The sequence below is a fragment of the Pelodiscus sinensis genome, chromosome 3 (assembly GCF_052426305.1).
Source record: "Pelodiscus sinensis isolate ZL-2025 chromosome 3, ASM5242630v1, whole genome shotgun sequence".
Classification (NCBI taxonomy): domain Eukaryota; kingdom Metazoa; phylum Chordata; order Testudines; family Trionychidae; genus Pelodiscus; species Pelodiscus sinensis.
In genome coordinates this window covers 8,966,840-8,993,827 of record NC_143054.1, presented here as the reverse complement: position 1 = coordinate 8,993,827, position 26,988 = coordinate 8,966,840, and the positions used below count along the sequence as shown (strand labels likewise).

Sequence of the window (26,988 nt, the reverse complement as noted above, 5' to 3'; positions counted from 1 at the left end):
TGCACATGAATTGAAAAAATTAGAGGGAACATTGCTGGGTGTTGTAACATCGCTTCTATGATTTATTTCCATTCTTGATTTACAAAAGACTCTTGAAATGATAAAAGCAGAAGCTAGATCCCCAAGCAGTTAAAAAAAAAAGTTATTAGTACCCAGTAGGGAAGCGGATTCATCACAGTTAACTCAGGTGTTTGACTCAACAAAATCTAATTGCAGAGGGTCTGGGTGGTGAGCTGAGGCAGGCAATTAGGATGCAGGAGGGGGTGGGGTGCCAGGTGGAGGTCCTGGCCAGGAGGCGCTTACCTAGGTGGCTGCCAGCCAGCAGCCCAGCAGGTCCCTTAAGCAGGCTCCCTGCCTGCCACAATCACAGGCCACTCAAAGTGGCCAGCTGCCTCTTCACACGAGAGACGTCACACGCTGCCCCCAACCACAGCACAACCACAGCTCCCTTTGGCCGATTTCGATGACTGTGCTGGGGGCGGGGCCATTGTGCAAAGCCCCTCCCTCCCCCCCCCCCGCAAGAGACACATGGTAGCTAGAGTCACATGACCACCTGAGGGTCATGGAGGCCGTGGGCAGGATCCACAGGCGTGGCAGGCCAGCTCTGGCCCACGGGCATAGGCATTTGCCAGGGGCCAAGGCTTGGGCGGGAGGCTATGTCAGAATGGACATCACCACTCTCTAGTCTGAATGGCGGAAATCAAAGATGACTCGCTGCTTTCAGGCGATTTCAGGGGACAAAAGCTCCCTCCCTTGTCGCTTCTTGCAGAGGTGTGTGAGCTAGAAAACGGGCCGGTCTGGTTTGGGGGCCAAGTGGAACCAAACCCTGAGGAAGGCGTTTGCTAGAGGAGGAAAGTTACCACCACAAACTATTTACAGGGCGTTAGCTGGGCCGTTTGGTTGCATAACTCGTCAGCTGCGGATGCAGGCGACACTTGGGGCGTCACGCTTCCCCTCGGACTTGCATCCCCGTTTGAAATGTTCAGTCACTCCATGGGCAGTGGGTGAGGGTAGAGCAAGCCCTCAGCCCCGCCCCCAGCCCTGCCCTTTTGCCCAGGCCTGCCCCCACAGACGCCAAGCTGCCCACCCCTGCTCCATGGGGAGGGAGGAGAGTGTGCGGCCCCAGACTCCCCGACCCCAGAGCGGGCTGGCGCTCGGGGGCAGCAATACTCCATCCCCAGTGCTCCTACAGTAGGTGTTCTGTGGGCAGAGAGTGGGCGGGGCCAGGCTGGCCGTTTGGGAAGACAATCTCTTCCTCCAGCTATGATACCCGCTGCCCCTGAGTCTCTTGCTACCCAGGGAATTTTTTTTTCTTTGCAGCTTCCATTACATGCTAAGGCTATGACAACACTCGCTTTACCGCCCCCTGCAGCTTTGAGATTTGGACCCGGCCTCTGCATTTGCCAGGATACACTGGTGTCCTCTGCATCACAACACACACAGGAAAACTGCCCCGAGTCTGAGTTAGATGCTAAAATCCCTCACAGCGATGTAAGGACAAAGGCGGGCCGTTATGCAGCTTGATGTGGCTAGCGGAGCCCAGCTTACCCTAACTTTCCCACTGGCCACCTGGAAAACCAAACCCCAGAGGCAAAACCTAGCCCCTCCAGTGTGCAGCTGCACCCCGTCGGGCAAAACTGGCAGAGCCACCCCCACGCCCCAGCAGCAAGAGCGTCCAATGAAGCAGGAAGTCGAGGGGAAACTCAGAGTTTCGAAATCTTCTGCAGCAAAGAATTGTCGTGAACTTTCTCCAGCCACTCGATGAGGATGTGATTCAGAGCAGCCGGCCTGTAAAGAACAAAACAAAGCCACACGCTTCATTAAGCTGAGATGGCTCCTGCCTGCCTCGCTTTTACACCCCAAGGAAAATTCGGCTTCTGTCCATTTCCCAGCTGCGTACCACTTCTATGAAATGTATTTCATGTCCCATGAAAAGTTTAGAAGAAAATGATCCATGTTTTGATTAAACGATGTGGTATTAACCTAGGGAAAATAGAGGCTGCCCGTTACAAGCTGAACATTTAACTCCAGGCCCACCAACGGGCCCGTTAGAATCACCGCCACCTGCTCCGGCCGGCTTTGAAGGTCTGTGGGGGAGGTGCCATGCTGACGTGGGACTGGCTGCCCTAGTCCCGCCCCAGGTCCCACCCTTTCTGGGAGCAAGGAGTCCCCCACATTGTCCAGGTGCCCGGCCTTCCTGCCAGCGCCCCTGTTTGACTCCAAAATGCCTTTTTGGCTAAATAGAATGTTAATTATTTGATTGTTCTAATTTTTCAGTCAAAGCATGGTGCCAAGTCCAATGCCCTACAGAAGCTGAAGTCTATTGCATCAACACTCCTACTTTTATAAACAAAACTTGTAATCTAGTCCAAAACTCAAGTCTGACAACATCTCGTTTCCATCAATCCATGTCTGCCGACATTCATTGTCACCCTCCTTTAACTCTTTGCCTTTCCAGTCCTAAATCAGCCATTCCTTTGTTTTGCCCCAGATTGACATCAGGCTCATAGGTCTGAAACTGCTTCAACCACTAGGCCTGTCTCTTGGTCCTACCTACCAAGCAAAACCACATATATCCCTGTTCTCACACCCCACTGCTCCTTGGCCAGCTCTTCTACAACTCTTGGATGCAAATAATCTGACGCTGATAATGGAATGTGTCTAATGTTAGGGGCCTCTGTTTATCACCCTCCTGAGTTACTGCGGGACTAGAAAGCTGGGATATGAATCCATTATGTGGCTCTTTCCTAGAACAGAAAATACGGGCCAGCACTCATTGACCTTTGTTTCCACTCATCCAAGGGGGCATACGCATGGGAGGGGGTCTGTCCCAATGCTCCAGCTACAACCCTGATAGAAATCTTCAAAGGGGAATGCTTAAGTGCCAGTGTTACGTTCTCCTCCTGTGCATTACCAGCCGATGTAGTTCTGCTCCTGTCCGTGCAGATACTTGATGTTTTATCCAACGGTGGGAACGGGAGTCATGCATGTGATGGACAAGAGGGTGGTAGGTTGTGTCTGCTTGGCTCCAGTGATTCCTGGCAACCAGGTGAGCTCAGCTGGCACGGGGAGAAAGCTTGCCCTGAAACTTTTCTCCACGGATTGAACGGTGAGGCTGGGAAGATGGTCGCCTCCCTGCTGGCTGTTAAAACAGTTCCATGGACTGTGTGTTGAAGGCTCCTTTAACTCCCCCTTTTAGAGACACCCATGATTCACGCTCAGAGAAGGAAAATATTTGCATGACTGGGTTGGTGCCCAGATACCACGGTGAGAGGTGCCGTGGATACACCTGAGATGGATCAAATCAGCCTGCCTTGTCCGGCGGGGGCTAACATCAGAGGAAAGCAACAAATTCCAGCTTGGGTGATTCCCTTCTGCTTCCCTGGGATGCTCCTGCCGGGGCATTTGGATACGGAATTCTTCATCCCCTCCCAATGCTACCGGCAGCTACAGTAACCCACGTTGCCTCAGGGCGGGGTGACCATCAGAGGATGGTGAAGAGGGTGGGAGTGAGAGTGGACAAGCCAGCATCTGTAAAGCACATGGAGATCTTTGAGTGAAGAGGGCCAAGTTCAGTAGCAGGATTAAGGGAAACCAGGATGGTGTAAACAAGAATAAAAGTTATTTACTGATTCCCACAATATAAGAACTGGGGATCACCAAATGAAATTAATAGGCAGCAAGTTTAAAATAAACAAAAGGAAGTTTTTCTTCACTCACTGCAGTGTCAACTTGTGGAACTCCTTGCCACAGGATGTGGTGAAGGCTAGGACTTTAACAGGGTTCAAAAAAGAGCTAGATAGATTCATGGAGGTTAGGTCCATCAATGGCTATTAGCCAGGATGGGTAGGAATAGTGTCCCTAGCCTCTGTTTGTCTGCAGGTGGGTAACAGGGGAGGGATCACATGTTGTGTTCTTCCTCTCGCTCCCTCTGGGGCATCTGGTATTGGCCACTGTTGGCAGACAGGATACTGGGCTGGATGGACCATTGGCCTGACCCAGTCTGGCCGTTCTTACGTGTCTGTTTATTTGCTTCACCCACAATTCAGCAAGCAGCTCTTATTTTAAGCTGGGACACAAACGATCATCCACACTCTGGGTGCATCTTGACAGCCGTCAGTGAAAACAGCCTCCAAGAGACTACATCACTGGTTACGTGACAGAGCGTCACCTCCGGCTGGAGCGAGCCCCAAATATTCATTTCCAGTGAAAGACTCTGATGCTCACAGACATCCCTTTGCAGAGTTAGAGAATAAGTGAACTACAATGACAGCCCTTTGACAGATGCAAATATGTTAGAGTTACTCTCTGGCCCATGATCAAAAGGCTGCGTGCTGATTGGCTCAGAAAATCACTAGTTTTCTCTGCGTCAGCCAATCGCATCGCATATCATGATACTGAGGCGCAATATGCCACATGGGTGCATGTAAACATACAGAAGTGAAATCCATTGGTCTGAGCAGAGAATTCTGCCAGGAAACCTGAGGTTCTAACATGATAAGTAACCTGTGTCGGGCTCCACACAAGCCAATTAATCTCTCTGCTTCCGCTGCCGTGTCTGTGGAATGAAGATGCGGGTGTATATCACAGAGGGTGTTGGGAGGAGAGACTAATTAGTCCTTGAAAGAGAAGAAACGCTGGGTGAATGGCACTCTCGCATAATGCTTATGGGCCCAGTGCTCCTCTCCTATAGCTGAGCAGAGCTGCCTTGACTTGAATGACCCAAACAGGGCTGAAAAGACAAATAAGGCCCAGGGAGATCAGTTGGGACACTCAGATGGGACCCAAAGCCTCCCAAAATGCAGGGAGCATTTAGATCCGACAGCAGAGTAATTTAAACCACTTGTAAGGAGAGGGAAAGGCTCTTAAGCCATTCCAACAGTCTGGTAGGCAAATTACAAACCCTCTGCTGTTTCTTTTGAAGGTGATCGCTACTTAATAGGCTTCCTCTGCAACATCACAGCTCTCTGGGCCTGTCAATGGGCGGCACCCGATATAGCTTTGAATCATCTCCCAGACCAATTACTACATGATTTAATGCAAAACGCTACCCTCTAGCACCGCCTCAGCTCTGGCTGAGGAGTCGTGTCCATTACAAACCCGCAATGTCGGCGGCCCGTCCCCGCAGAGAGAGATGTGAGCCGGATGTTCGGTTCCTTTCCATGAGCACGTGTAACGTTATTCAGCAACGATCTCTCCCTAGTCGATGGCCTGTCTGATGGCTCTGTCCTTTACTGCACTAGTCACTCCTGGCACTCTCATTCGCATCCTCTAAAGCCAGGCGAGTACTCCGCCTCGCAATGTAGCTGGCGAGATTTGAGATGACGTTGTAGAAGAGCAGAAAGCGAGTTGGATTCCAAGCCGGGGTGCAGAGAGAGAGAGGCATCTCTCAGCCATTTGGACTTATCGTATTACACATGCACTTTGCAGAAATCCAATTGCTCCTGCTGGCTGACTTCGCTGCCTGGCAGCCTGGTTGCTTTTATTTTTTCTGCAGTTGCTCTGACACTCGGGCCCGGCCCGAGTGATTTAGTTCAAGGAGTCACGGATGAGCAGGCAGTGGGGAGTTATTTCGCCAGAAGCCTCCATGGAGAAGATGAAGTACGCGCTCTCAGAGGCGCAGACGTTTTGTGGCACGAAGGAGACAGAGAGGACGAATACTTTGTGGGCTGAGAACAGGAGGAAAATGGAACAGAGCTAGGAACTTATGGAGGGGGAGGGGGTTTACCCACTGGCTGATGGGCAAAGGTAAAGGAACGTCAGTGGTGTATTTTCCTTTCCAATAATATGAAGGTTTAATTTAAAGAAAGGGTGGAACCTTCTTTAATTTATTCCTCATCCCCCCTCCCCCCCTCCCCACACACACTGCTGGCCCTTCCCAGGTACCTGAAACATCCTGCTCAAAGTCACAGCCAGCCTGGGGGAAGAAGGAACTCGCTGTTCGCATGGGAGAGAATTGGGAATGTGGTTAGCACGTTCCTACACTTCCCAAGTGAGGATGTTCCCCCACTGCCCTGGGCAAATGGCTTCTTGACCTCCTTGGGAGGAAAGATGGGCCAGCAGCAGTCACAAGTCTCAGAAGGTACTTGAATTCCACTCCCTCCTCTGCTACTGACTGCCTAGGTAAGTCACTTAGCCGTGCCTCAGTTTCCCTGGCAGTAAAATTGAGATACTAGTCCTGCCCTCCCTCCCATGGGCGTGTGAGGATAAATATGTTTGCAACAAAGTGAACTGTCTCATGGAGGGGGAGAGAGAAGAAAAAAGAAAATTATCCAAGTATCCTGTCCCCTCAGACTGCTGGACATGTGGGGCAGGGGGGGGAGGGGCAGGAGGTGTCTGGGCCTACATAAATCAGACCCAGCTCTTTGCAAGAGGGGAGAAGGATGCAGCTGGATGAGGAAGGATCCACTATGAGGAAGTACTTAGGGAAAACCAGGGCCCGAAAGGGGCAGAAGAGACCCACATCTGCTGGGGAAAACCTCCTGGGTTTGGGGCGCGCTGGGCGCAGGCTAGGGGCTGCCTCCCCTGGAAACTGAGGCCTTGCCACAGAGGTAAGAGAATTAGAGGCCTTGGGTGTAGAAGCAGCTGGTGGATAAGGATTAGTCCATTAATGCCCACTTTGCACTCCCTGGGGCCAGCCAGCAGCTTATAATGCTCGTGACTGAAGTACTCCGACATGCCAGGAAAAGGGGCCGTATTCTGCCCTTAGAAGGTACAGCACGAAGTACCCGCCCCCCAACCCCCATTACACCAGCTCCTGCCCACTTGCCTCCCTGGACCAGTTCCTCTCCCGCCTTCCCCTCGGAGATGCTGCTGGTACTCGCCTCTCAGCTCCACTCACTTAACTACGCTAATCGACTCTCGTGAGACGGCCCCTCCCAGCCTGACTCCTCTCTGGCTCTTTCGCTGATAATTCCTCGGGGCGAAATGCCAGCCAGCCGGGGATGACGTGGGCTAAGCTCACGAGACTGCTTTACTAGAGCGAATTATAAAAGCACCCAATGGGCTGGGTCAGACGGTTCTTTACACCCAGGTTTCTCAGCCAGTGGTCTGAGTACCCTGAGAGGTACTCGAGAGAAGTCTAAGGGGTACGTCAACACAACTGAAATTTGGAGAAAACTATTATTTTTGTATTTTTTACACCCAAAAATTTCATCGCCTGCCCGGCTGGAGCATATGACTTATGAGGAGAGGCTGAGGGAGTTGGGTCTCTTTAGCCTGCAGAAGCAAAGAGCGAGGGGGGATTTGAGAGCAGCCTTCAACATCCTGAAGGGGGGTTCCAAAGAGGATGGAGAGAGGCTGTTCTCAAGTGGTGACAGATGGCAGAACAAGGAGCAATGGTCTCAAGTTGTGGTGGGAGAGGTCCAGGTTGGATATTAGGAAAAACTATTTCACTAGGAGGATGGTGAAGCACTGGAACAGGTTACCTAGGGAAGTAGTGGAGTCTCCATCCCTAGAGGTGTTTAAGTCTCAGCTTGACAAAGCCCTGGCCGGATTGATTTAGTTGGGATTGGTCCTGCCTAGAGCAGGGGGCTGGACTTGATGACCTTCTGAGGTCTCTTCCAGTTCTATGATTCTATGAAGTTGTTTAAGCAAATGTGTTGCAACGGTAGAAAAAAATTGTGCGTGTGTCTGAAAACAGTAGGTACTGGGGGTACTTATAATTTTTCTTTAAAGGGGTACTTTAAAAAAATTTAAAGGGATACTTTATTTAAAAAATAGGTTGAGAAACACTGCTTTACACAACTCCACGCAGCCGGCAGAGTAATTCAGGTTACACACGCGTGCTGAGGATCGCAGCTGGGATGATGCCACTGAGGCCTTCCCATGTACCCAGGGGATCGTCTAGGGCTCGGGCTGTAATGAACTCCCTTGTCAGCACTCGCCATGGCTGGTGGGAGGGACATGTATTCGGGGTCAAATTCAACAGTCCCCATTGCGCTGGCTGAGCGAATGCCACCTCTCCGAACTCACGTGTTGGGCTTTGGTATGGAGATGCAGGCTTGTGGACAAGTCGGGCACCAGGTTGTGTCCCCAGGCAGTGATGCTGCCATCGAAGCAGGCTGGGTTATGCAAACAGCAGCCTAATCTGGCAGAACTCAGCACCCTCTGAAGTCAGTGAAAGTCCTAGCCTTTACCACATCCTCTGGCAAGGAGTTCCACAGGTTGACTGTGCGCTGCAGGAAGAAAAACTTCCTTTTGTTTGTTTTAAACTTGCTGCCTATTAATTTCATTTGGTGAGCCCTAGTTCTTATGTTATGGGATCAAATAAACAACTTGCATTGATGCAACAGACTTCGACTTCTGTAGGGCACTGGACTTGGCACCCTGGTTTGATTGAAAAAATAGAACACTCAAATAATTAACATTCTATTTAGCCAAAAAGGCATTTTGGAGTCAAACAGGGGAGCTGACGGAAATGCTGGGCCCTTGGGCAAGGGAGTGGGGAGAGGGGCAGAGCAGCTCCTTGCTCCCAGAAGGGGCGGGGCCAAGGTGCAAGGGGCGGGGCTAGGACAGCCATCCCCCACTCAATGTGGCACCTCCCCAAAAGACCCTCAAAGCTGGCCAGAGCAGGTGACGTGGGGCTCTGGAGTGTGCCACTCCATGTTCTGGCGGTGAGTCTAAAGGGCCCATTGGCAGGTCTGGGGTCAATGTTCAGCCTGTAATTGGCAGCCAGTATTTTCTGGCCCATCTAAGCACAGGCCAGTGCTTGTGGTTGCAGAGGACATGTTAGAAATCACTAATCCCTTTGGCTAATTGCACAAGGCTTCATCATCAGTGGGGAATAATCCGGAGTGATCCCTGCAGGCAGATCAGGTTACAGACCAGAGCACGACAGCTGACCGCCCTTACCAGCTTCACTCGCAATGCTGCAGGCGTTCCCGGCCATCAAACCCACCTGCCAGCAAACACCAGCCCCGGACCTTGCCCTTGCGACACGTACTCAGGCTTGTCAAACGCGCTCTGCGCATCGGGGCCCTGGAGCAAGAGCTGGCTTCCAGGCAGGGCTTATACTCAGGCCCCTTGTGGTTGCTGAAGACAGGTCTTTAAAAGCTGCAGACCCACCCCAGCTGCGCATGCAGTACCTGTCCATCTGTGTCCAGTGTCCGCACTCTTCGATGTGGGCCCGGGTCAGCTGAGGAATCTGGAAAGAAATGCCCAAGACACTCCCAAGATGCTGCTGAGCCTCTGGGTACAGATCCGCCCCATCCGGCCAGGCCCCAGGAACCCAGCAGTGGCCAATTCTTGATGCCGGAGAGGACAGGCAACTCCCCGACCCTCGTGGACTTAGCCAGGTGTGGTGCTTCCTGCAGGATAGCATGCCAGCCTGGCCCATGCACGGGGCTGGAAGCATGAGGTTTGATTGCTCGTATCGACTTCTCAGCAGACATAGCTTGTGGGATCCAGGCAACCGCTGGCTTTGACTCAAGGGCCTCCTGCTACAGGGAACTCCTGGCACTCACTTCCCACGAGCCCCTTACGAGGGCTGCACTCAGCTGGGATGGAGTATCGGGGAACGGGCGGCAGCCCAAGGACACAGGAAGGCATCACCAGGATGCCTCTGGGCAGGGTCTCATCCTGCTGGACAATGCGATCACTTACCCACTCCTCCATGCCCTTGCTCATATTCGGGTGGAGAACAAGGTCCTTCCCAGCAGTGACCATCAGAGCTGGCACCAGGATCTGCAGGGGGAGAGAGACGCGGGCACGAAATGAGCTACCCCTGGATCAAATCTTCCACTCTGTAAACACGCTCCTTCCCCAGCGATCACAGTGGTCACCCTGCCCGGAGCCGATTCATGGAGGATCCAGGGGAGCGGGTCGGCAGGGGCTGTGTAGACTAGAATGGTGGCTACCTAGCGGCTTCACCACCTCAGGAGCCCACGTCTGCAGGCCTAGGAACAGGGCCAGGAAAAGAGGGTTGCCTAAGTGCTGATTCCCAAGCACCGCCAATCCGGCGAGGTGGATCAGGGGAAGGCACGAAGGAGCAGGACACCACCAGGCACTGCAGCAGGGCAGGCTGGCAAGTGCCGAAAGCAAGTTCTAGGACTATGAAGGTGAAGGGAAGCAGATGCTGAAAGCTACCTGGGTCCCTAAAGCAAACATCGCAATACCTTAAAAACCCAGCCCTGAGCCCATAGCTTGCCAATGGTGTCGTTCTACCTCCCAGGACAGAGCTATTGGATCACTCCTGGCCAGTGGCAGACGGTGGAGTCCAGATGTTCTGTGCAGGTGGCAGGGGATTACAGCCCCTCCTCCATCCCGGGAAGCTTCCCCTTTCTTCTACGAAAAGGATAGCCTGGGAGCTGGGTAGGAACCATTGTCAGCTCACTCTGGGGGGGGGGGGGTTGTACTGATTGGGGGAGCCCCTGTCAGTCTCAATCCCAAGTACAGGACAACCACAGCCAGGCTTCCTCAATGAGGGTACCACAAAGACCACCCGGCCCTCTGCCAACACTTCCTGGCGGAGAATCAAGGGGCTACCAGGCTTCCTGACGCCGGCGCCCGCGCCCGCCAGATAAGACAGGGCCGACAGCTGAGCCTAGCACCTGCTACCTAGCGACTCTTAATCCTGCTCCCGGGAAGGAAGGCACCACAGGCTGCGCTAGGCAAGTTCCCTCGGCCCAGGAATTGGGATGGAGAACTCTAACCTAGCTCCTTCCCTGGCTCAGCGCAGAGACAGCTGCGGTGCCAGGATGCGCGCTCACCTTCCTGTCTTTTGCAGAGAGGCTCCACAGCCAGTTGGCTTGCATGTTCCGGTACCAGTTCAGTGGCGCCCTACGGGTGAGACAAAGGGAGAGGCACTTACTTCATTCGTAGGGATCCTGGAAGTTCTCTGCTGCTGCATTCCCCAGGGAGCTGCAGCCAAAACCGCGGGCGGAATATTTTGCCAGAACTGGTATTTCCTTGCGATGCCAGGGCAGGCACTTCTCCACCCCCCACGCCCAAGCCCTCTAAGATGGGCTTTCTATAGCAGCTCATGGAATCAGTGGGTTGGAAGAGACCTCAGGAGGTCATCTGGTTTTGTTCAACATCTTTATGACTGAGCTGGATGAAGGGATGGATGGCACCATCAGCAAGTTGGCGGATGACACTAAGCTAGGCGGAGAGGTAGATACGTTGGAGGGCAGGGATAGGGTCCAGGGTGACCTAGACAGATTAGAGGATCGGGCCAAATGAACCTCATCAGATTTCTACAAGGACAAGTGTAGAGTCCTGCACGTGGGACAGAAGAATCCCAACCACTGTTACAGGCTGGGGATCGACTGGCTAAGCAGCAGTTCTGTAGAGAAAGACCTGGGGATTCCAGTGGATGAGAAGCTGGATATGAGTCAACAGTGTGTCCTTGTAGCCAAGAAGGCTAATGGCATATTAGGGTGCATTAGGAGGAGCATTGCCAGCAGATCCAGAGAAGTGATTATTCCCCGTTATTCGGTTCTGGTGAGGCCACATCTGGAGTATTGTGTCCAGCTCTGAGCCCCCCACTATAGAAAGGATGTGGCCGCATTGGAGAGGGTCCACTGGAGGGTGACCAAAATGCTGAGGGGGCTGGAGCGCATGACCTATGAGGAGAGACTGAGGGATTTGAGTTTGTTTAGTCTGCAGTAGAGAAGAGTGAGGGGGGGTTTGATAGCAGCCTTCAACTCCCTGAAGGGAGGTTCCAAAGAGGATGGAGAGAGGCTGTTCTCAGTAGTGATGGATGGCAGAACAAGGAGCAACGGTCTCAAGTTACAGTGGGGGAGGTCTAGGCTGGATATTAGGAAAAACTATTTCCCTAGGAGGGTGGTGAAGCACTGGGATGGGTTCTCTAGGGAGGTGGTGGAATCTCCAATCCTGGAGGTTTTTAAGTCTCAGCTTAACATGGCCCTGGCTGGGTTGATTGAGTTGGGATTGGTCCTGCCTTGGGCAGGGGGCTGGGCTTGATACCTCCTGAGGTCTCTTCCAGCTCAAGGAGTCTATGATCAAGTCCAACTCCTTGCTAAAAGCAAGACCAACTAAATCATCCCAGACGAGAATTAAAAACCTGTAGGGATGGAGATTCCATCACTTCTCTGGGTAACCCATCCCAGTGCTTCCCCACCCTCCTAGTGAAATAGTTTTCCTAATATCCAACCTAGACCTCCCCCGCTGTAACTTGAGACCATTGCTCATCTCAGGATCCACACGTAAATATGGGCTATGCACCAGCCTGGCACTCCTACCTCAACTACCAGAAATATAATTTATGCTATCATGTGCCGAAAGTGTCCATCTGCTATGTACACTGGACAAACGTCTCAGACACTTTGCCAAAGGATTAATGCTCACAAAACAGATATCAGACAGGATCACAAAGAAGAAACAATTTCTTGGCATTTTAACCAGAAAGGACACTCTCTCAACGACTTAACCACCTGCAGTCTGCTACAAAGACCTTTTACATCTGCACTTGAAAGGGAATCCTCTGAACTGTCATTCATGCTAAAATTCGACACTCTCCGGGGGGGGGGATTGAACAAAGACCCCAACTACCTTACCCATTACAAAGATAGCTTCCCCAGTTATCACCTCTAATACCATTAGCTCACAGACACTTACCTTCCTTCCCCCCCTCGCCCCCCCCGCATCCCCCTTCTGTTCTGAAATGTGATTTGTCCTTTTCATATGTGTTCATTTTTTTAAATTGTATCCTTTGGTATATATGGTTGTGACTATTTTCTTCCACTATTTGATCTGAGGAAGTGGGTCTGGCCCACGAAAGCTCATCATCTAATAAACCATCTTGTTAGTCTTTAAAGTGCTACAGAGTCCTGCATTTTGCTTCAGCTACACCAGACTAACACGGCTACATTTCTATTACTATTCTAGAGGTTGAGAGACACTGAAAGATTTAAACCCAGGCAGGACTACCATGCCTCCAAGGAATTCAGGGCATGGGAGAGGACTGAACAAAGAAAATGAGAAGTAAAAGGAAAAAGTGAATCCAGTCACGTTCAGGGTAATTTATTTTATTTTGTGGTTTGGTTTGAATTGCTCTGTGTGAATCTATGCCTCTCCTCCACACTGACTATCTTGCATCGTACCCACAGACTTTTCTCTGTTGTTTTTTTTCATTTGTTTTTATTTGTAACATCTTGCAACCAAGTCTGCTTCCTCAAGTTTATCTTTTGTGTTGTAATAAAATCACTTTTTTGACAGGGATGAGTTGATTCTTGTGTCCTGGAAGATGTGTCTGTGTATGTGCATGCCTCCCACTGAGGGGTCAGCTACCAGAGACTGCAGATTGTTTTTCTCTTTTCCTTTTTCAAGCTCTTTTGGAGCAAAAGAGCTTGGGGTACCCTGGGGGAGATTTCAAGCGTTCACCCCTGGTTTTTAGGGATAAAAAGCACTTCATGGTGCCAGTGATTTCCCAGAATCTGTGGATTATGATTCTGGGGGGAAGGTTTTGTAGCCCGTGCCTGTAGAGGCGAGGTTTTGAAACCCTCTAGCAGGCCCTCACTTTCTGCACTTGGAGTGCCAGAGTGGGGAACAGGCCTGACACAAATAAACAGCCAATGGCCTTATCACAGCCTCCATGGGAACATCCGAGGCAATCCCTCTCTCCGGCACCAGACTCTTACTTCCTTCTTCAGCTTAGCTTACCTGAAGCCACACTTTTTATACTGCTGGATGAAGTACTGGAGATCTGCTTCCGCTAGGATCTGGCTTGGAGCTGGGTCTTCTGGCAAGCCAGCCAGAAGCCCTCCTGCAGAGAGAGAGGAGGGTGAGAACATCGACTACGCAACCTCATGGGCAGAACCGGCTGCCAATGACCCCGCATCTGTGGCTCCAAAGGCCTTATGGTTTGCAAAGCGCCTCTGCAGATGCCGTGCTGAGTTTCAAAACCAGGTGACGCTTGATTAATGGGATTTAGGCCGAGATAGGGGAACCAGAGCTAGGGAAGTGATTAGCCCTTTTTATTCCACACTGGTGAGGCCACATCTGGAGTATTGCATCCAGTTCTGGGCCCACTATTACAGAAAGGGTGTGGACACATTGGAGAGAGTCCAGCAGAGGGGAACAAAAACAATTAGAGGGCTGGCACATGTGATTTATGAGGAGACGCTGAGGGATTTGGGCTTATTTAGTCTGCAGAAGAGTGAGGGGGGATTTGATAGCAGCCTTCAACTACCTGAAGGGGGCTTCCTAAGAGGACGGAGAGAGGCTGTTCTCAGTGGTGACAGATGGCAGAACAAGGAGCAACGGTCTCAAGTTGTGGTGGGAGAGATGGGTTTCCTAGGGAAGTGGTGGAATCTCCATCCCTAGAGGTTTTTAAGTCCCGGCTTGACAAAGCCCTGGCTGGGATGATTTAGTTGGGGGTGGTCCTGCTACGGGCAGGAGGTTAGACTCAATGACCTCCCGAGGTCTCTTCCAGCCCTATAACGCTATGAGCCCTGTGGCAGCGGGTGTTTCATACCAGCCCAGGAGTACAGGCTCTTAACCCCAAACTTAAGCAGCTAAAAGAGCATCCTCCTCTGTGGAAGCACCATTGAGACCTGCGGGTGCTCAGTGCTTGTGACAGCATCACTGCTTATTTAGGCACTTCCACCTCACACACAGGAGCTTGTGACCGTCCGTGTGACAGAGGCCCACTGGTGCCAGCTGGCCAGGGGGTTTCTGGTCTGTAACAGCAATGCCTACTGGGCCTGACAAACTCACTACACCTTCCAGCCTGCTGTCCTGGTACTTATCCCTGCCCAGGGTCACATGCAGCCCAGGCAGGTCTAACACGACACTGGTAGAACACAGAGTGGAATTTACACCGAGACAGTCAAACTGATCCCAAAGGAGGGTCCGACAGTCCCATTTCCCTGCGTGTCTGCTTTCTTTCAGTGTCAAATGCCTGTATTTCAGCGTCGGGGCTCGAGAACAGGTTTCAGCTGAACCCAGCTAAGCTGCTCACTTGAAATCCACACAGGTTTGCTCCAGGCTGGTTTCTAAGCCAACTGTAAGTCCGACCGAGGCATCGGTCTCCTTTAGATGGCCCTATGCCCCTCCAGTTCTCCTGGGGGTTGCTGCAGGCATCTGCCTCCCCTTTTCGAGGATGCAGCTCCAGCTGAAGCAGTGGAACGAATGCTTAGCACGCCTGCTATTCATAGCATCCGTCTCCAGTGCGCGTCGGTGGGTGAGTTGATTACAAAGCGCTGCCTAAGTGGATTTTTAAGAAAGGGCAGACACCCAAGGAAGAAGATTGGAGTTTCAAAGAGATGGCCTCAGGAGCTCTAGTGAAGATCCAGCCGCTTCTCTCCATCCCGCTGGCTCGGGCCTCCCTCCTGCTGCCCGGCTTTTAATTAAAGAGACAGCATCCAGAGTGACTCTCGGAATGGCTAATATATTTCACCACACCCACCCTCGCCTAGTGTATGATCTACCCAGCGCTGCCTGCAAAGAAAAGCTGTTTCTGCCTTGAGGCTTATCTCTCTCCTCCCTGCCCCCACGCTGGGCAGTTTGTCATTGCAGGGTCTCCTCCATGCTGGTGTTATTGTAGGGTTGCATTATTGTAGGACAATTCAACGCTTCTTTCTGTCCACCTCCCTCTCTGTACACCCTTAGTCTCTCCTGCTTCTCTTTTCCTGGGCTTCCTTTCATCCACTGAACAGCCCTACAACAGGACAGCTCACACAGCCCAACCCTCACAAGCAGCCCAACCCTTTGTTATTGTAGGGCTGCTCGTGAGGTTGCAGCAGGGGAAAGGGAGCCCCCAGAATTGCTCAGCAGCTCCCCCCCTCTGGCAAGTATCTGAAGCATCACTAAAGAAAGAGTCACCGGAGCCACTAACGACAAGGCTGGGGGATGATGGGAACTGGTAACAAATCCCGTCCCATCTGCCCAGTTTCATATTCTTACCTCGCTCTCGGACATTGGTGACATTGAGTGGAACAGGCATGTGGTCCTGAAAGAGAAGTGGCTCTAATTAACGGGACATGATTAACTCCCAGGGCAGCTGGCCAGAGGGGAGCGCAGAGGAAACCCATGGGAACAATGACACAGCTCCACGGACTGGTGCAGTCAAAGAGCTGCATGCATATAGCTTGGCTGAGCAGTAATTAAGGGGCAAGGGTCTGGGGAGGGGGTGTGAGGGCATGAGAGCAAGTCAGACAGCTCAAGTGATCCAAAAGGCATGCTGAGAGTGGGTGGGGCCATAGGGAGGATGCAGGTCCGGTCTGTCCCCTGACAGGCTGATATTAAATATAGGGCCTGGCTCATCAGTGGATCAAACACCAGCCGGCACCTTTCACCGGCATGAAATTTACTAGGTGGACAAATCCCCACATTTCCTTTTCCGAGTGATTCCACCTCTGTATCTGCCCCGTGCGGGGGTTGGGTTACTTCGCAGGCTCCCTGTGAAAGCCGTTGCCTCCATTTCCGGTGAAGGCTGCACCAGGACAGGAAGCTAACGAGGCTTGAAACGCGCGGTCATTGGTTAAACAACGAGAAGTCCTGTGGCACCTTATAGGCTGACATTTACTGGTGCATAGAATCATAGAATCATAGAATAATAGGACTGGAAGGGACCTCAAGAGGTCATCGAGTCCAGCCCCCCCGCCCTCAAGGCAGGACCAAGCTCCGTCTACACCATCCCTGACAGATGTCTATCTAACCTGTTCTTAAATATCTCCAGAGAGGGAGATTCCACCACCTCCCTTGGCAATTTATTCCAATATTTGACCACCCTGACAGTTAGGAATTTTTTCCTAATGTCCAATCTAAACCTCCCCTGCTGCACTTTAAGCCGATTACTCCTTGTCCTGTCCTCAGAAACCAAGAGGAACAAATTTTCTCCTTCCTCCTTGTGACACCCTTTTAGATATTTGAAAACTGCTATCATGTCCCCCCTTAATCTTCTTTTTTCCAAACTAAACAAGCCCAGTTCATGAAGCCTGGCTTCATAGGTCATGTTCTCTAGACCTTTAATCATTCTTGTCGCTCTTCTCTGTACCCTTTCCAATTTCTCCACATCTTTCTTGAAATGTGGCGCCCAGAACTGGACACAGTACTCCAGCTGAGGCCTAACTAGTGCAGAGTAGAGCGGCAGAATGACTTCACGAGTTTTGCTTACAACACACCTGTTGATACAACCTAGAATCATATTTGCTTTTTTTGCAACAGCATCACACTGTTGACTCATATTCAATTTGTGGTCCACTATGACCCCTAGATCCCTTTCCGCCATGCTCCTTCCTAGACAGTCGCTTCCCATCTTGTATGTATGGAACTGATTGTTCCTTCCTAAGTGGAGCACTTTGCATTTCTCTTTATTAAACCTCATCCTGTTTACCTCTGACCATAAGCTTTCGTGGGCAAAGAGCCACTTTGTGGAGCTCCCGACTGGCACATCCCTCTGGCAGCAGTTCCCTATGTGGCCAGGACCTGACATGCATCTGACAAAGTGGGTCTTTGTCCATGAAAGCTCATGCTCCAATACATCTGTTAGTTCAGTGGTCCCCAACGTGGTGCCTGCAGGCGCCACGGCACCCATCAGGCCAATTCTGTGCGCCCGCCGAGTGATCTGGGCCAGCCCTGCCCCCGGGCACGCAGTACAGGGATGGCGCCAGCCCCGGGTGTGCAGCACATGGGTGGCCCTGCCCCTGAGCATGCAGTGCATGGGCTGTTCCAGCGTATGGGCAGCTCCACCCCTGGGTGTTCGGCACCGGAGAGGCACTGGCCCAGGGAGTGCAGCGCATGGGTGGCGCTGGCACCAGGCATGCAGTGTATGGGTGACCCCGCCCCCGGGTGCGTGTGTAGCCCCGCCCCCAGGCACGTGAGTGGCCCCGCCCCCGGGCGCCCGGCAGCCCCAAAAGATTGGGGACCACTGTGTTAGTCTATAAGGTGCCACAGGACTTCTCGTTGTTTATGCAGATTCAGACTAACACGGCTACCCCTCTGGCTCCTGTCATTGGTTAATTGCCCAGCCACGCAGGGAGTGGCTCATCCCGCTGACTCGGCGTGGTGGGACGGCTGCAGGGAACCCGTGGGACACTCTGTAGAACCGTTCTCCAAAGCTTCATAGCAGGGGTGTTTGTGACGCCCTGAGTCCTCACTGAGCTCTGCTACCAAACAGCTGCCCCCGCTCTGGCGCAAGGGGCCAGGGACCGGCAGACCAAAGCAGCAGGATTCGCTCTGAGCACCCAGGCGCTGTAATGAGGCTGCTTGGATTTTAGGAGCTGGCCCAGTCCTACCCAGGACTTCGCTCACCCGCCTGGCTCAGAACAGGCATGACAGCGATCTCGAAGCCAGCCAGCCCAAGCCGTGCGTGATCAGTGCCGGATTCACGCACAAACTAAGAAAGCGGCAGCTTAGGGCCTTGGATTCTGAGGGGCCTCAATTAAAAAAAATCACGAAATTTCGTGTTTGTGGTAATGCTCTGGAGCCTCAAACTTGGCGTCACTTAGGGCCCCCACTTGTGTGAATCTGGCCCTGAGCACAACACTGTTTGGGGCAAAGGGGGATCCCAGTGACTCATGAGCTGGCCCCCATCATCCCACACTGCTGCTGGACCACCCTCGCTCTCCTCTAGGATGGAAAACGCCCCACTGGGCTCCTCAGACCCCCACACTCCCGTGGGAGAGTTTCGGTCAAGCCCAGAGCTATCAGGGATGGAGTATTATTCCACTGGCACTGCAAAGGCCTGGAAGCCAAGCCAAGCCAAGGAACAGCCGTGATCAGCCGCTTGTCCCTGCTTGAAGCATGTGGCTCCCCGGCATCCCCCCGGATTTACGCTGTATGCTAGGTAAATACCAGTATCCCTGCATTATGAATGACGATGGACAAACTGCAGTCAGGCAAACCGCCCCAGGCTGCACAGTGAGTGAATAGCCGAGCCGGAATTAAAAACCCTTAACTATGAATCTTCTGCTGCCCAGACTTGGATATGGTTGAAATGATAAAACTCTATAAGGGGTTTTTGCCCTGCAGCGGCTGATAAATATTTACTGCCTTCATTCTAGGTTAATGAAGTTCTTTGTATTGTGCTCAGTGAAGGAGAGGAAGTCATGCTGTAACCCCTGTCGAGTGTTCATACGATCAAGGCCCTGGGACCGCCACTCATTCTCAGCCCCATGGCATGGGGCAGAATTGGACTATGTTTCTTTAAAGTACATCCCAAGCACTTACAAACGAGTACACAGTCTTTCGAACTTGAAATGGGTGTAAACCAAGGCTCTGCCTGAATCTGCAGACAGCCCAGAATACTGGGTTTAAAGGAGGTGTGAACTAACACCGTGTTCATCTCAAAGTGTCACGTTAACTCTGAAACCTACTGACGATGTAAATGCCAGCAGTGTTCTCCAAACATCCAGCAAGCCTAGCATCATTGGATGGAAGAGCAAATATCAGGGCAGAGGGCTACTACAATGGGCAATGGAGAACTCAAGCCCTGCATTAACATTTCAAGTCCCTGTCCTGTGAGGTGAGGAGCCAGAGGGAAGAGCAAAGTGGGATGCTAAGTAATGAGGATAGGTACCAAACTTCCATCTGAGTCTGGCTGCCAAACCTTTCCCCCAGCCCCAAATTTTCAGCCTGGCTTCTCCAGGTAAGAGAGATGGGAGCAGAGAGTTAAGCTTGTGTACCTTCGTGTTCAGGGTTATAAGGCCACCTCTTCAGGGTTTTACAACTCCCTGGCCACAAACACCACAGCTGTTTGGGTTCAGTGCTGGGTACAGGCAGGGGCCATATCACCAGCCTCTGTCTCCTCCTGAGGACCCCAGCTATGGTGCAAAGATCACACACAGTCACCGGCCGAGCCACATGCCCCGCCCCTACCTCCTTCCGGATGGATCGGATCATGATCCTGAATGTCCTGCTCAGGTCCTTCTCCAGCTCGGCCTCAGCCACGCCCTGAAAGAGAAACAGCAACAGCCATTTTCACGCGCTTTCTCCCAAGAGGACCTGGCGGGCGGCTCGGGCACAGAGGCCTGCAGGGCAGCATGATGCCGGTTTCCCAGGAAGGGGGTGTTTCGGTCCTCACCAGCCCTGCAAGGAGGGGGACATTCCTCCTATGATCAGGGCACCGGAGAGATCAGGGGCCACGAGCCCTTTTATCTCTAGTCACCCAGAGCAGAACGCAGCCCAGAGGGCTGTACGTGAAACGGAGCATGAGGCAGAAGCAGCACAACATCCCCAGGCTTTCCTAGTGCCCCTGGTCCAGGCCCTCCACCCCTCCCTGCAGATGGTCTCGCCCAGGCCTGGCAAAACAGCTGACACACCCGCTTTGTAAGGCGTTAACACTGAGAACCCATGAGGAGCGACGTTAAATCCGGGGCAGAGCAGAAATCAGCACCCAAGCGGCCAACAAGAATGCCATCCCCGCTACCAGACAGGACAAGTGGTTTTGTAATACACACCAAGCTGCTATGGGCTAGATTAAGACACCCCCCCCCCCCAAAAAAACAACACTTATTTAATGTTGGGACTACTGAACAGACATCAGTTGTGAAAACTTCTGGTCACCATCCAAATGAGCTGCACTCCAGCTGGTTACCTAAAAGATGAAAGGCTCCAATAACACATTAGCAATCCCCTTCCTGCCACCAACACAGGCAGGATCTGAACCAACACCCTAAAGAGAGGAGGGACTGTGACATTTAAAGATGCTTTAAGACCCTGCAGAAGCCTGCCAGTAGTTCAGGACACCAGCTTTTTGGACTGGTTATTTGCTGACTAGCCCGAGCTGTCGGCTGGGACTACTTGAATGGCCCTGCTTTTATTTCAGTTCTGTTTTCACTCTCTCAAGCTGTCGATTAAAATGAAGCACCTATTTAAAAAAGAATTCATTGGGGTGAAAGCCAGATGCTCTTAGGAACAGATCAATCAGCTTTGGAGCTGGGTGATTTTTTACCAGTTCTCCACAGCTTCATCAGTGCCGACAACTCGTAGGGCCGTCAGGCAAGGGTTGCCTACCTAGTCCAGTAAGGAAAGTCACACTTGCTGGCTGTGTCTAGACTGGCAAGTTTTTCCGCAAAATCATCTGCTTTTGCGGAAAAACTTGCCAGCTGTCTACACTGGCCGCTTGAATTTCCGCAAAAGCATTGACGATCTCATGTAAGATTGTCAGTGCTTTTCCGGAAATACTATGCTGCTCCCGTTCGGGCAAAAGTCTTTTTCTGAAAAACTTTTGCGCAAAAGGGCCAATGTAGACAGCAGAGATTTGTTTTCTGCAAAAGCCCCAATCGTGAAAATGGTGATCGGAGCTTTTTTGCGGAAAAGCGCATGTAGATTGGCCACGGATGCTTTTCCGCAAAAAATGCTTTTGCAGAAAAGCGTCCTGCCAATCTAGACGCGCTTTTCCGAAAATGCTTTTAACGGAAAACTTTTCCGTTAAAAGCATTTCCGGAAAATCATGCCAGTGTAGACGTAGCCGCTGTGACTCAACATGTACTGCAAAAAGGAGGAAAGAGGGTTAAAAGCAATGAGAGGATCTGTCCTGCAGCGTGCAGTGAATGACTTGAGTTTATCCATTACTGTGTGACATTATGATTAATCAACAGTACATATATTCCTTGTATGTTAATTAGAATAAAGTTGTAGGATTATTAAAGCATCAGATGCTCTGTATGTAGAAAACTCTTGTATAAGATGTAAGGAAGAAAAACTGGAACACAAGGTCTGTAAGGCTGAGGCCTGCCTGCTTTTAGTTTAACTATTTTAGCGTTGGAGACACGAAATGATGACACAAATGCCCCAATCCCATGGGAAAGAGGTACCAAATGGCATTACTGTGCAAAATTCCCAGATGATTATTAAATCATAAAAATACTCGTTTTTCACCACAGGATACAGGTTGTGGAGCAGTGCTAATGAGAACAAAGGGAATTTACCCAGCCTATAGAAAATGGGGAGCCCCTTAAGTGTCCAGGGGACTCAGACCAATGAGAGAAAAGAGGGTTGACCCTTTTATGATCGCACGCAGAATGAAGGTATGAACAGAATCATTTAAGGTGATGCCCAGAATGGGGACACTTAGCTTCCCATGGGACACTCCAAAGCAGTGTTTCTTAAACTTTTTAAGACCAAGGAACACCAAACAATTTTTTTTAATGAGGTATACCAAGGATTTTTTGTTGAGGTCCCCCCCCCAAAAAAGTGTGTGTTGCTGGGAGGGGGGGAGAGAAGAGAAGGGAAGGGGACCGAGGAAAATTTATTGACCGAAAAGATCGGGGGAAAGTTACGGAGGAAAAAAAAAGGTCGCCTGCCCCTTTAAGGAAGGCCATTTTGAACTGTTTTTCTCCACGGCACACCTCCGACTGCTTCGTGGCTCACTGGTGTGCTGCGGAACACAGTTTAAGAAACACTGCTCCAAAGGGAACCATCCCTCTACAAATGCTCAAGCCATGAGAGACCACCAGACCTTAGTAGTGCCAAGGACGTGAGTATGTTTGTAACTTGTGCAAAGGTCTGTACCGCATTTCCATATGCTTGGGCAATCGTAACAGTCATCAAACTTGTAAAGCCGACTAAACCTTAGGTATGTGACTGCTCGTGTGGTCACGACCTTTGGTCTGTGTGTGCTCCCAGGGACAAGTGTGTGCATCTGAGGCAAGCAGCAGAGGTGACTTCCATTCTGATCAGTGTGGAACTGGACACACCAGAGCCAAACCCACAGTGGGGTCATGCAACATTACGGAAATCACTTTACATACGACAGGCTACAAGAGCCAGCCTGCAATGGAGGAGGAAGAGGCTGTAGTTGCGAGCAATGCCAGGGACAACACTGGAACGTTACTCTTCATATTAAAAAAGAAACCCACTTTTCAACCAGAGAGGGAAAGATGCATGTGCTTCTCTCTAGTGAGATTGGGGGGGGGGGGGTCTGGAGGATCCTCTGTACTAGGCTGTTTATTGCACTGAATTCCCAGGAGAAGAACTTTACGGCCTGTAGAAGCCGTTTCCAAAGCAATCATTTTGGCCCGCTCTGAAATGTAGCCAGGGCTGGGATGGAAAGAGGCAGCACGCCGCGCCGATGCACCAGAATCACGGTAGGACATGGAGAATCCTGTAAGGGGGTCAATGCCAGGAGGCAGAACGCAATTCCCTAGCATGGAGGTTGCCCAGGGCAAAGGGGGTAACTGCTCAGCTGTTGGGAAAAGCCCAGCGAGCACTTTGATCACCACAACTGCCGTGGGTTTCCGTCTCATCTGAGCTGGATCATGCTGCCGTTGACACGCACGGCAACCCTGAGCTATCTGCTCCCACCTGCGAGAAAGCCGTCGGCACCCTCTTCTCAGAGTGGTCGCTACCGATGGAAGTGCAGTGGGGGGGGGGGGGAGTAAGGAGACCCAGCACGAGCCGGACAGCTGATTCCCAGTTCACGCTGGGTCATCCTACTGTACCCCAGCCTTTTTGCATTTAAGGCTGGTGTGCAGTGGGGGGACCCGGTGGAAGTCGGGAATCAGCTGTTCCAGCTCGCACAGGGTTTCCCCCTGCTGTGCGTCAGCCTTTTAAATGCATTCAGAGCCAGCAGGCTCTAAATACATTTAAAAGGCAGAGCCACAGCGGGGTTAGCTCCATTGACTAGTTGATTTGCTGATTAAACAAAATGTAACGTCCCTAATTCGGAGCTGCTTTACGCTATTACTTAAGCCGCTGTCACGTCATTTGCTCAGGGGAGAGGGAAAGACACATCCCTGAGCGACAGACATTGATCTAAGCGCTGGCCACACTGGGGCTAAGCTGGCCGAGATGCTTTCCTGTGTCGGCAGTGCAGCGGCGCCGATGCAATGTAGATGTGCCCTCGGAAACCTGGAGCCTCCAATCCGGAATGGGAGCCATCAAACAAGCCTGATCAGCCACTCCCAGGAGAAGCTCCGCTTTGGGGACACATTCGTGTGTGCGCTCGGGTGGCCCTGAGTGGCTCAGACACGGGCCAAAGGCTTATAGCCTCAGGGCCTGATGCTACAAGCACATGTACCTCTGTCCCTGCACGTCCGGGATTCAGCAGCACGACTCCAGTGCCTAAGCTCCTCCCGATGCTGCTTATGGAAAGCTGGACCCATCAGGCAGTCCTGAGCGCGATCAGCATCCGAATCCCAACTCCCCACAGCGTATCTGCTCCCCAGAGAAGCTGCGCCGGCAGCCGCAGCGGGGTGCATGCGGAGCTGAGCGCTGATGCAGGCTTTCCAGGGAAGGCGCAGTAATTTAATTTAGCTTTGGAATCATTCTTCGAGGAGAAATAAATAATCAGCGACAGGCCCTCGCCCTCCAGCTGCTTGGCAGCAAGCCAGAATGTAAACGGTCTGGCTGACGCAGCCTCGCCCGGCAAGGAACAATCAATCCCGCCTGTCACAGCCCTATTTGCATTTGTTTCAGGCTGGAGGTGTTATTTTAGCAAGCAACGGGTGCAGGGATATTTGGCATGTGGGTGGGGTGTTTACTGACACTGGCGCGGCTGTGCCTCCTGCAGGGGGCAAAGTGCACAGCTGGCTTTGGTGAAGGACGGCTGGCAAGGCAAGTCCTTAATTCTTTCAAGGCTCAGCTGAGCCTCAGAGGAAGCTTGGCATGTATCGCGCTGAAGAGCACCAGGGACTCAGCCTGTGAGCTGGGTCTTGCTACCCTCACTTCACAGCAGGGGAAACTGAGGCACAGGCCAAGTGACTCAGCGACAGCGCCAAGAACTCGATGGAAAACTCTGGCTCCCAGGCCCACATGCTAGCCACTAGATCACTAGATACAGAAGCAGTAGCAGGGCAGGGAGCTGTGTATAACCATGCACATTAACCAATGAGCCCAGGCTTATCAGTTAACCGTGTAAACAGTTACACTTTCACATCCCTACTGTACATATGCACAAGAGACATCACGCTCCAAACTACTTCCAATCTAAACAGGCAGGATAGACAGACGCTGGTAGAAAAAGTTCTTATGTCCATTTTACAGGAGAAAGACCATGTCCAAGGTCACCCAGGGAATCAGTGATAGAGCCAGGAATTCAACCATGATCACAGCACCCTGCCTTAACCACCAGGCCATCTTTCCTTCTCCCGTGAAGACACAGCCTCATTTCTGTTGCTCTTCACTGGATTCCCACAGTTATTGGCATGATCAGAACTCAGGCACGAGGATAGAAGAGGGAGATCAGAGAAGAGCAACCAAGATGGTTATGAGGACAGACCTGGACTACTACAAGGTGAAAGTCTGGCAGCTCACTAACTACTGTGGGGAAAACAGAGCAGCCACCTGCCAAAATCTGAAACAAATGCAGGAGAGAAAGTGGCTTGAGTGACCCATTACTGTGGAGTCTATACCTACGAGTAAGGGATAAAACTAAACTAGAGGCTTATGATCAGAAAACAATGCCTACTGTGAAACCTATTAGCCCAGGAAATAGTCACACAAGAGGCTATTTAGAAAGAAAGTTTATAAGAGATAAATGTGTTGAGATATTCTAAAGGTGCGCACTTGTGGTCTAGTATTCGAGCACCATATGGCTGTGTGTTACAGAGAGTGCAGCCAGTGCATGGATCCTGGTCAACAAGGCTGGAACTCAAGTTGTGTGGACAACATGCTGTTTCACATATAACAAAAGAGACGGCTAAGTGCCAGTCTTTCAGACACTTAGATAAGAGGCTGAAATCAGCTGAAAAATTAGAAAAACTAAACTGTATGACGACAGTGGAGCTGCTTTGTACTAATGTATGAAAGATGACACGCTGAGTACATCTGCCCGATTGTTGTAAGCGAAGTGACTGTGTGAATTTATGGCACTAATTCAAGAGGAAGGTGGCTGCACAAAGGCAGGGAAACGCAAAGCATCCACCTACTAACAAGGAACAACACAAGAACCACTTGCTTTGATGTTCTACGGCCGACCTCCTGCAGGGCTCACCAAACCGCTTTTGGAGAGCAGGTCAAAAGAGCCCTGGAGGAGAAGACTAAGGATTTCTGGCTGACTAACACTGACTTTCTGTAAGGAGGGGGATGGTTCTGTTTGGGGGAACAGACAGAGCCTTGATGGGGGTCTGAAGATGTCAGGCCTTCCTTGGGGTGTGTTTTAAAATCCTGCGAGCCTTCCATTACATTTTGCTTGTCTGGCCAGTCTATTCATCACTGGTCACAGGCGCCCACAGGGAAGAAGAGCAGGGGCCGGACCTGCTGCATAAGCACAGGGCATCCCAGGATGCTGCACCCTGAGGTCTGGAAAACTGTAGGATCCCACCCAAAGAGAGGTAAAAACCCATGGCCTGATGCCAGATTGGGTGCATTAGAAGAGAGCACAGATGGGACAGAGGTGCAGCTAGCCCTGGGACTATGTCACCTGCATCCAGAAATCCTATTTATACAGGATCTCAGTGACCCTGTAGCCTCTGGACTGGTCTAGGGTTTTATAGCGCTACCCAGCCCTGTAATATGTAGATGTCCAGTCTGCTCTCCTGGCTGACACAGGCCAGAGAGCTCTGGGATTGCTGGGAGTAGACGGGACGGTCACAAATGCCCCTTCAGGCCTTGCTCCAAATAAGAAGGAAGCTAGAGAGAACCTCGCTCCACAATGACTTTGCAATGTGTCCTGTACTGCAGGACTGGCAGGAGCCTATCAGAGGGGAGCAAGTAACATATGTGCATATTCATTTGAAGCGGAGATGCTGGTGCTGCATTTCCTGAGACTGTATCCTGCCCCTTTTGAGGTTTTGCTTTCTTGTTAAATGCTCCCTCCTTCTGTTGCTAAGTTTGCCTGAGGGATCGAACCTCAGCCTCGCCTAGGGGTGGCAGCCACACCACAAAGCCGGACCCACGCTCCTGCGATCCGCTGCTGCTGTGTCCCTCCACGTGTGTGCTGCTCGGACGTGGAGGGAGGGGTGTTTTCCATGTGCTTTCTGTGCTGCCCTAAACTGAGGAGTCTTTCCCAGTGAATTGTGGGAGAGCTTGCCTGGCCCTCTGGGCACACACAAGGGGAATTGTGGGAAGGCACTGGAAGGCTATCAGCATTGAGCGGTTTAGCCTACATCCTACCCTGGGCTACCAGGCCAAGCAAAAGTC

General features: G+C 51.6%; 1 protein-coding gene across 2 annotated transcripts in view; it reads right to left on the bottom strand.

The window, feature by feature from the left end:
- Positions 1–1,333: 1,333 nt before the first annotated feature.
- Positions 1,334–26,988, bottom strand: part of EPHX2 (epoxide hydrolase 2) — a 99,593-nt gene continuing 73,938 nt past the window's right edge. For both annotated transcript variants that reach the window (XM_075923324.2, XM_075923325.2), the window contains 7 exons: positions 19,783–19,857; positions 15,868–15,913; positions 13,624–13,726; positions 10,710–10,779; positions 9,604–9,684; positions 9,087–9,145; positions 1,334–1,788 (listed from right to left, as the gene is read on the bottom strand). In XM_075923324.2, coding sequence (XP_075779439.2) covers positions 1,704–1,788; positions 9,087–9,145; positions 9,604–9,684; positions 10,710–10,779; positions 13,624–13,726; positions 15,868–15,913; positions 19,783–19,857 — 519 coding nt within the window. In that variant the 3' untranslated portion in view covers positions 1,334–1,703. The remainder of the gene's footprint in view (positions 1,789–9,086; positions 9,146–9,603; positions 9,685–10,709; positions 10,780–13,623; positions 13,727–15,867; positions 15,914–19,782; positions 19,858–26,988) is intronic.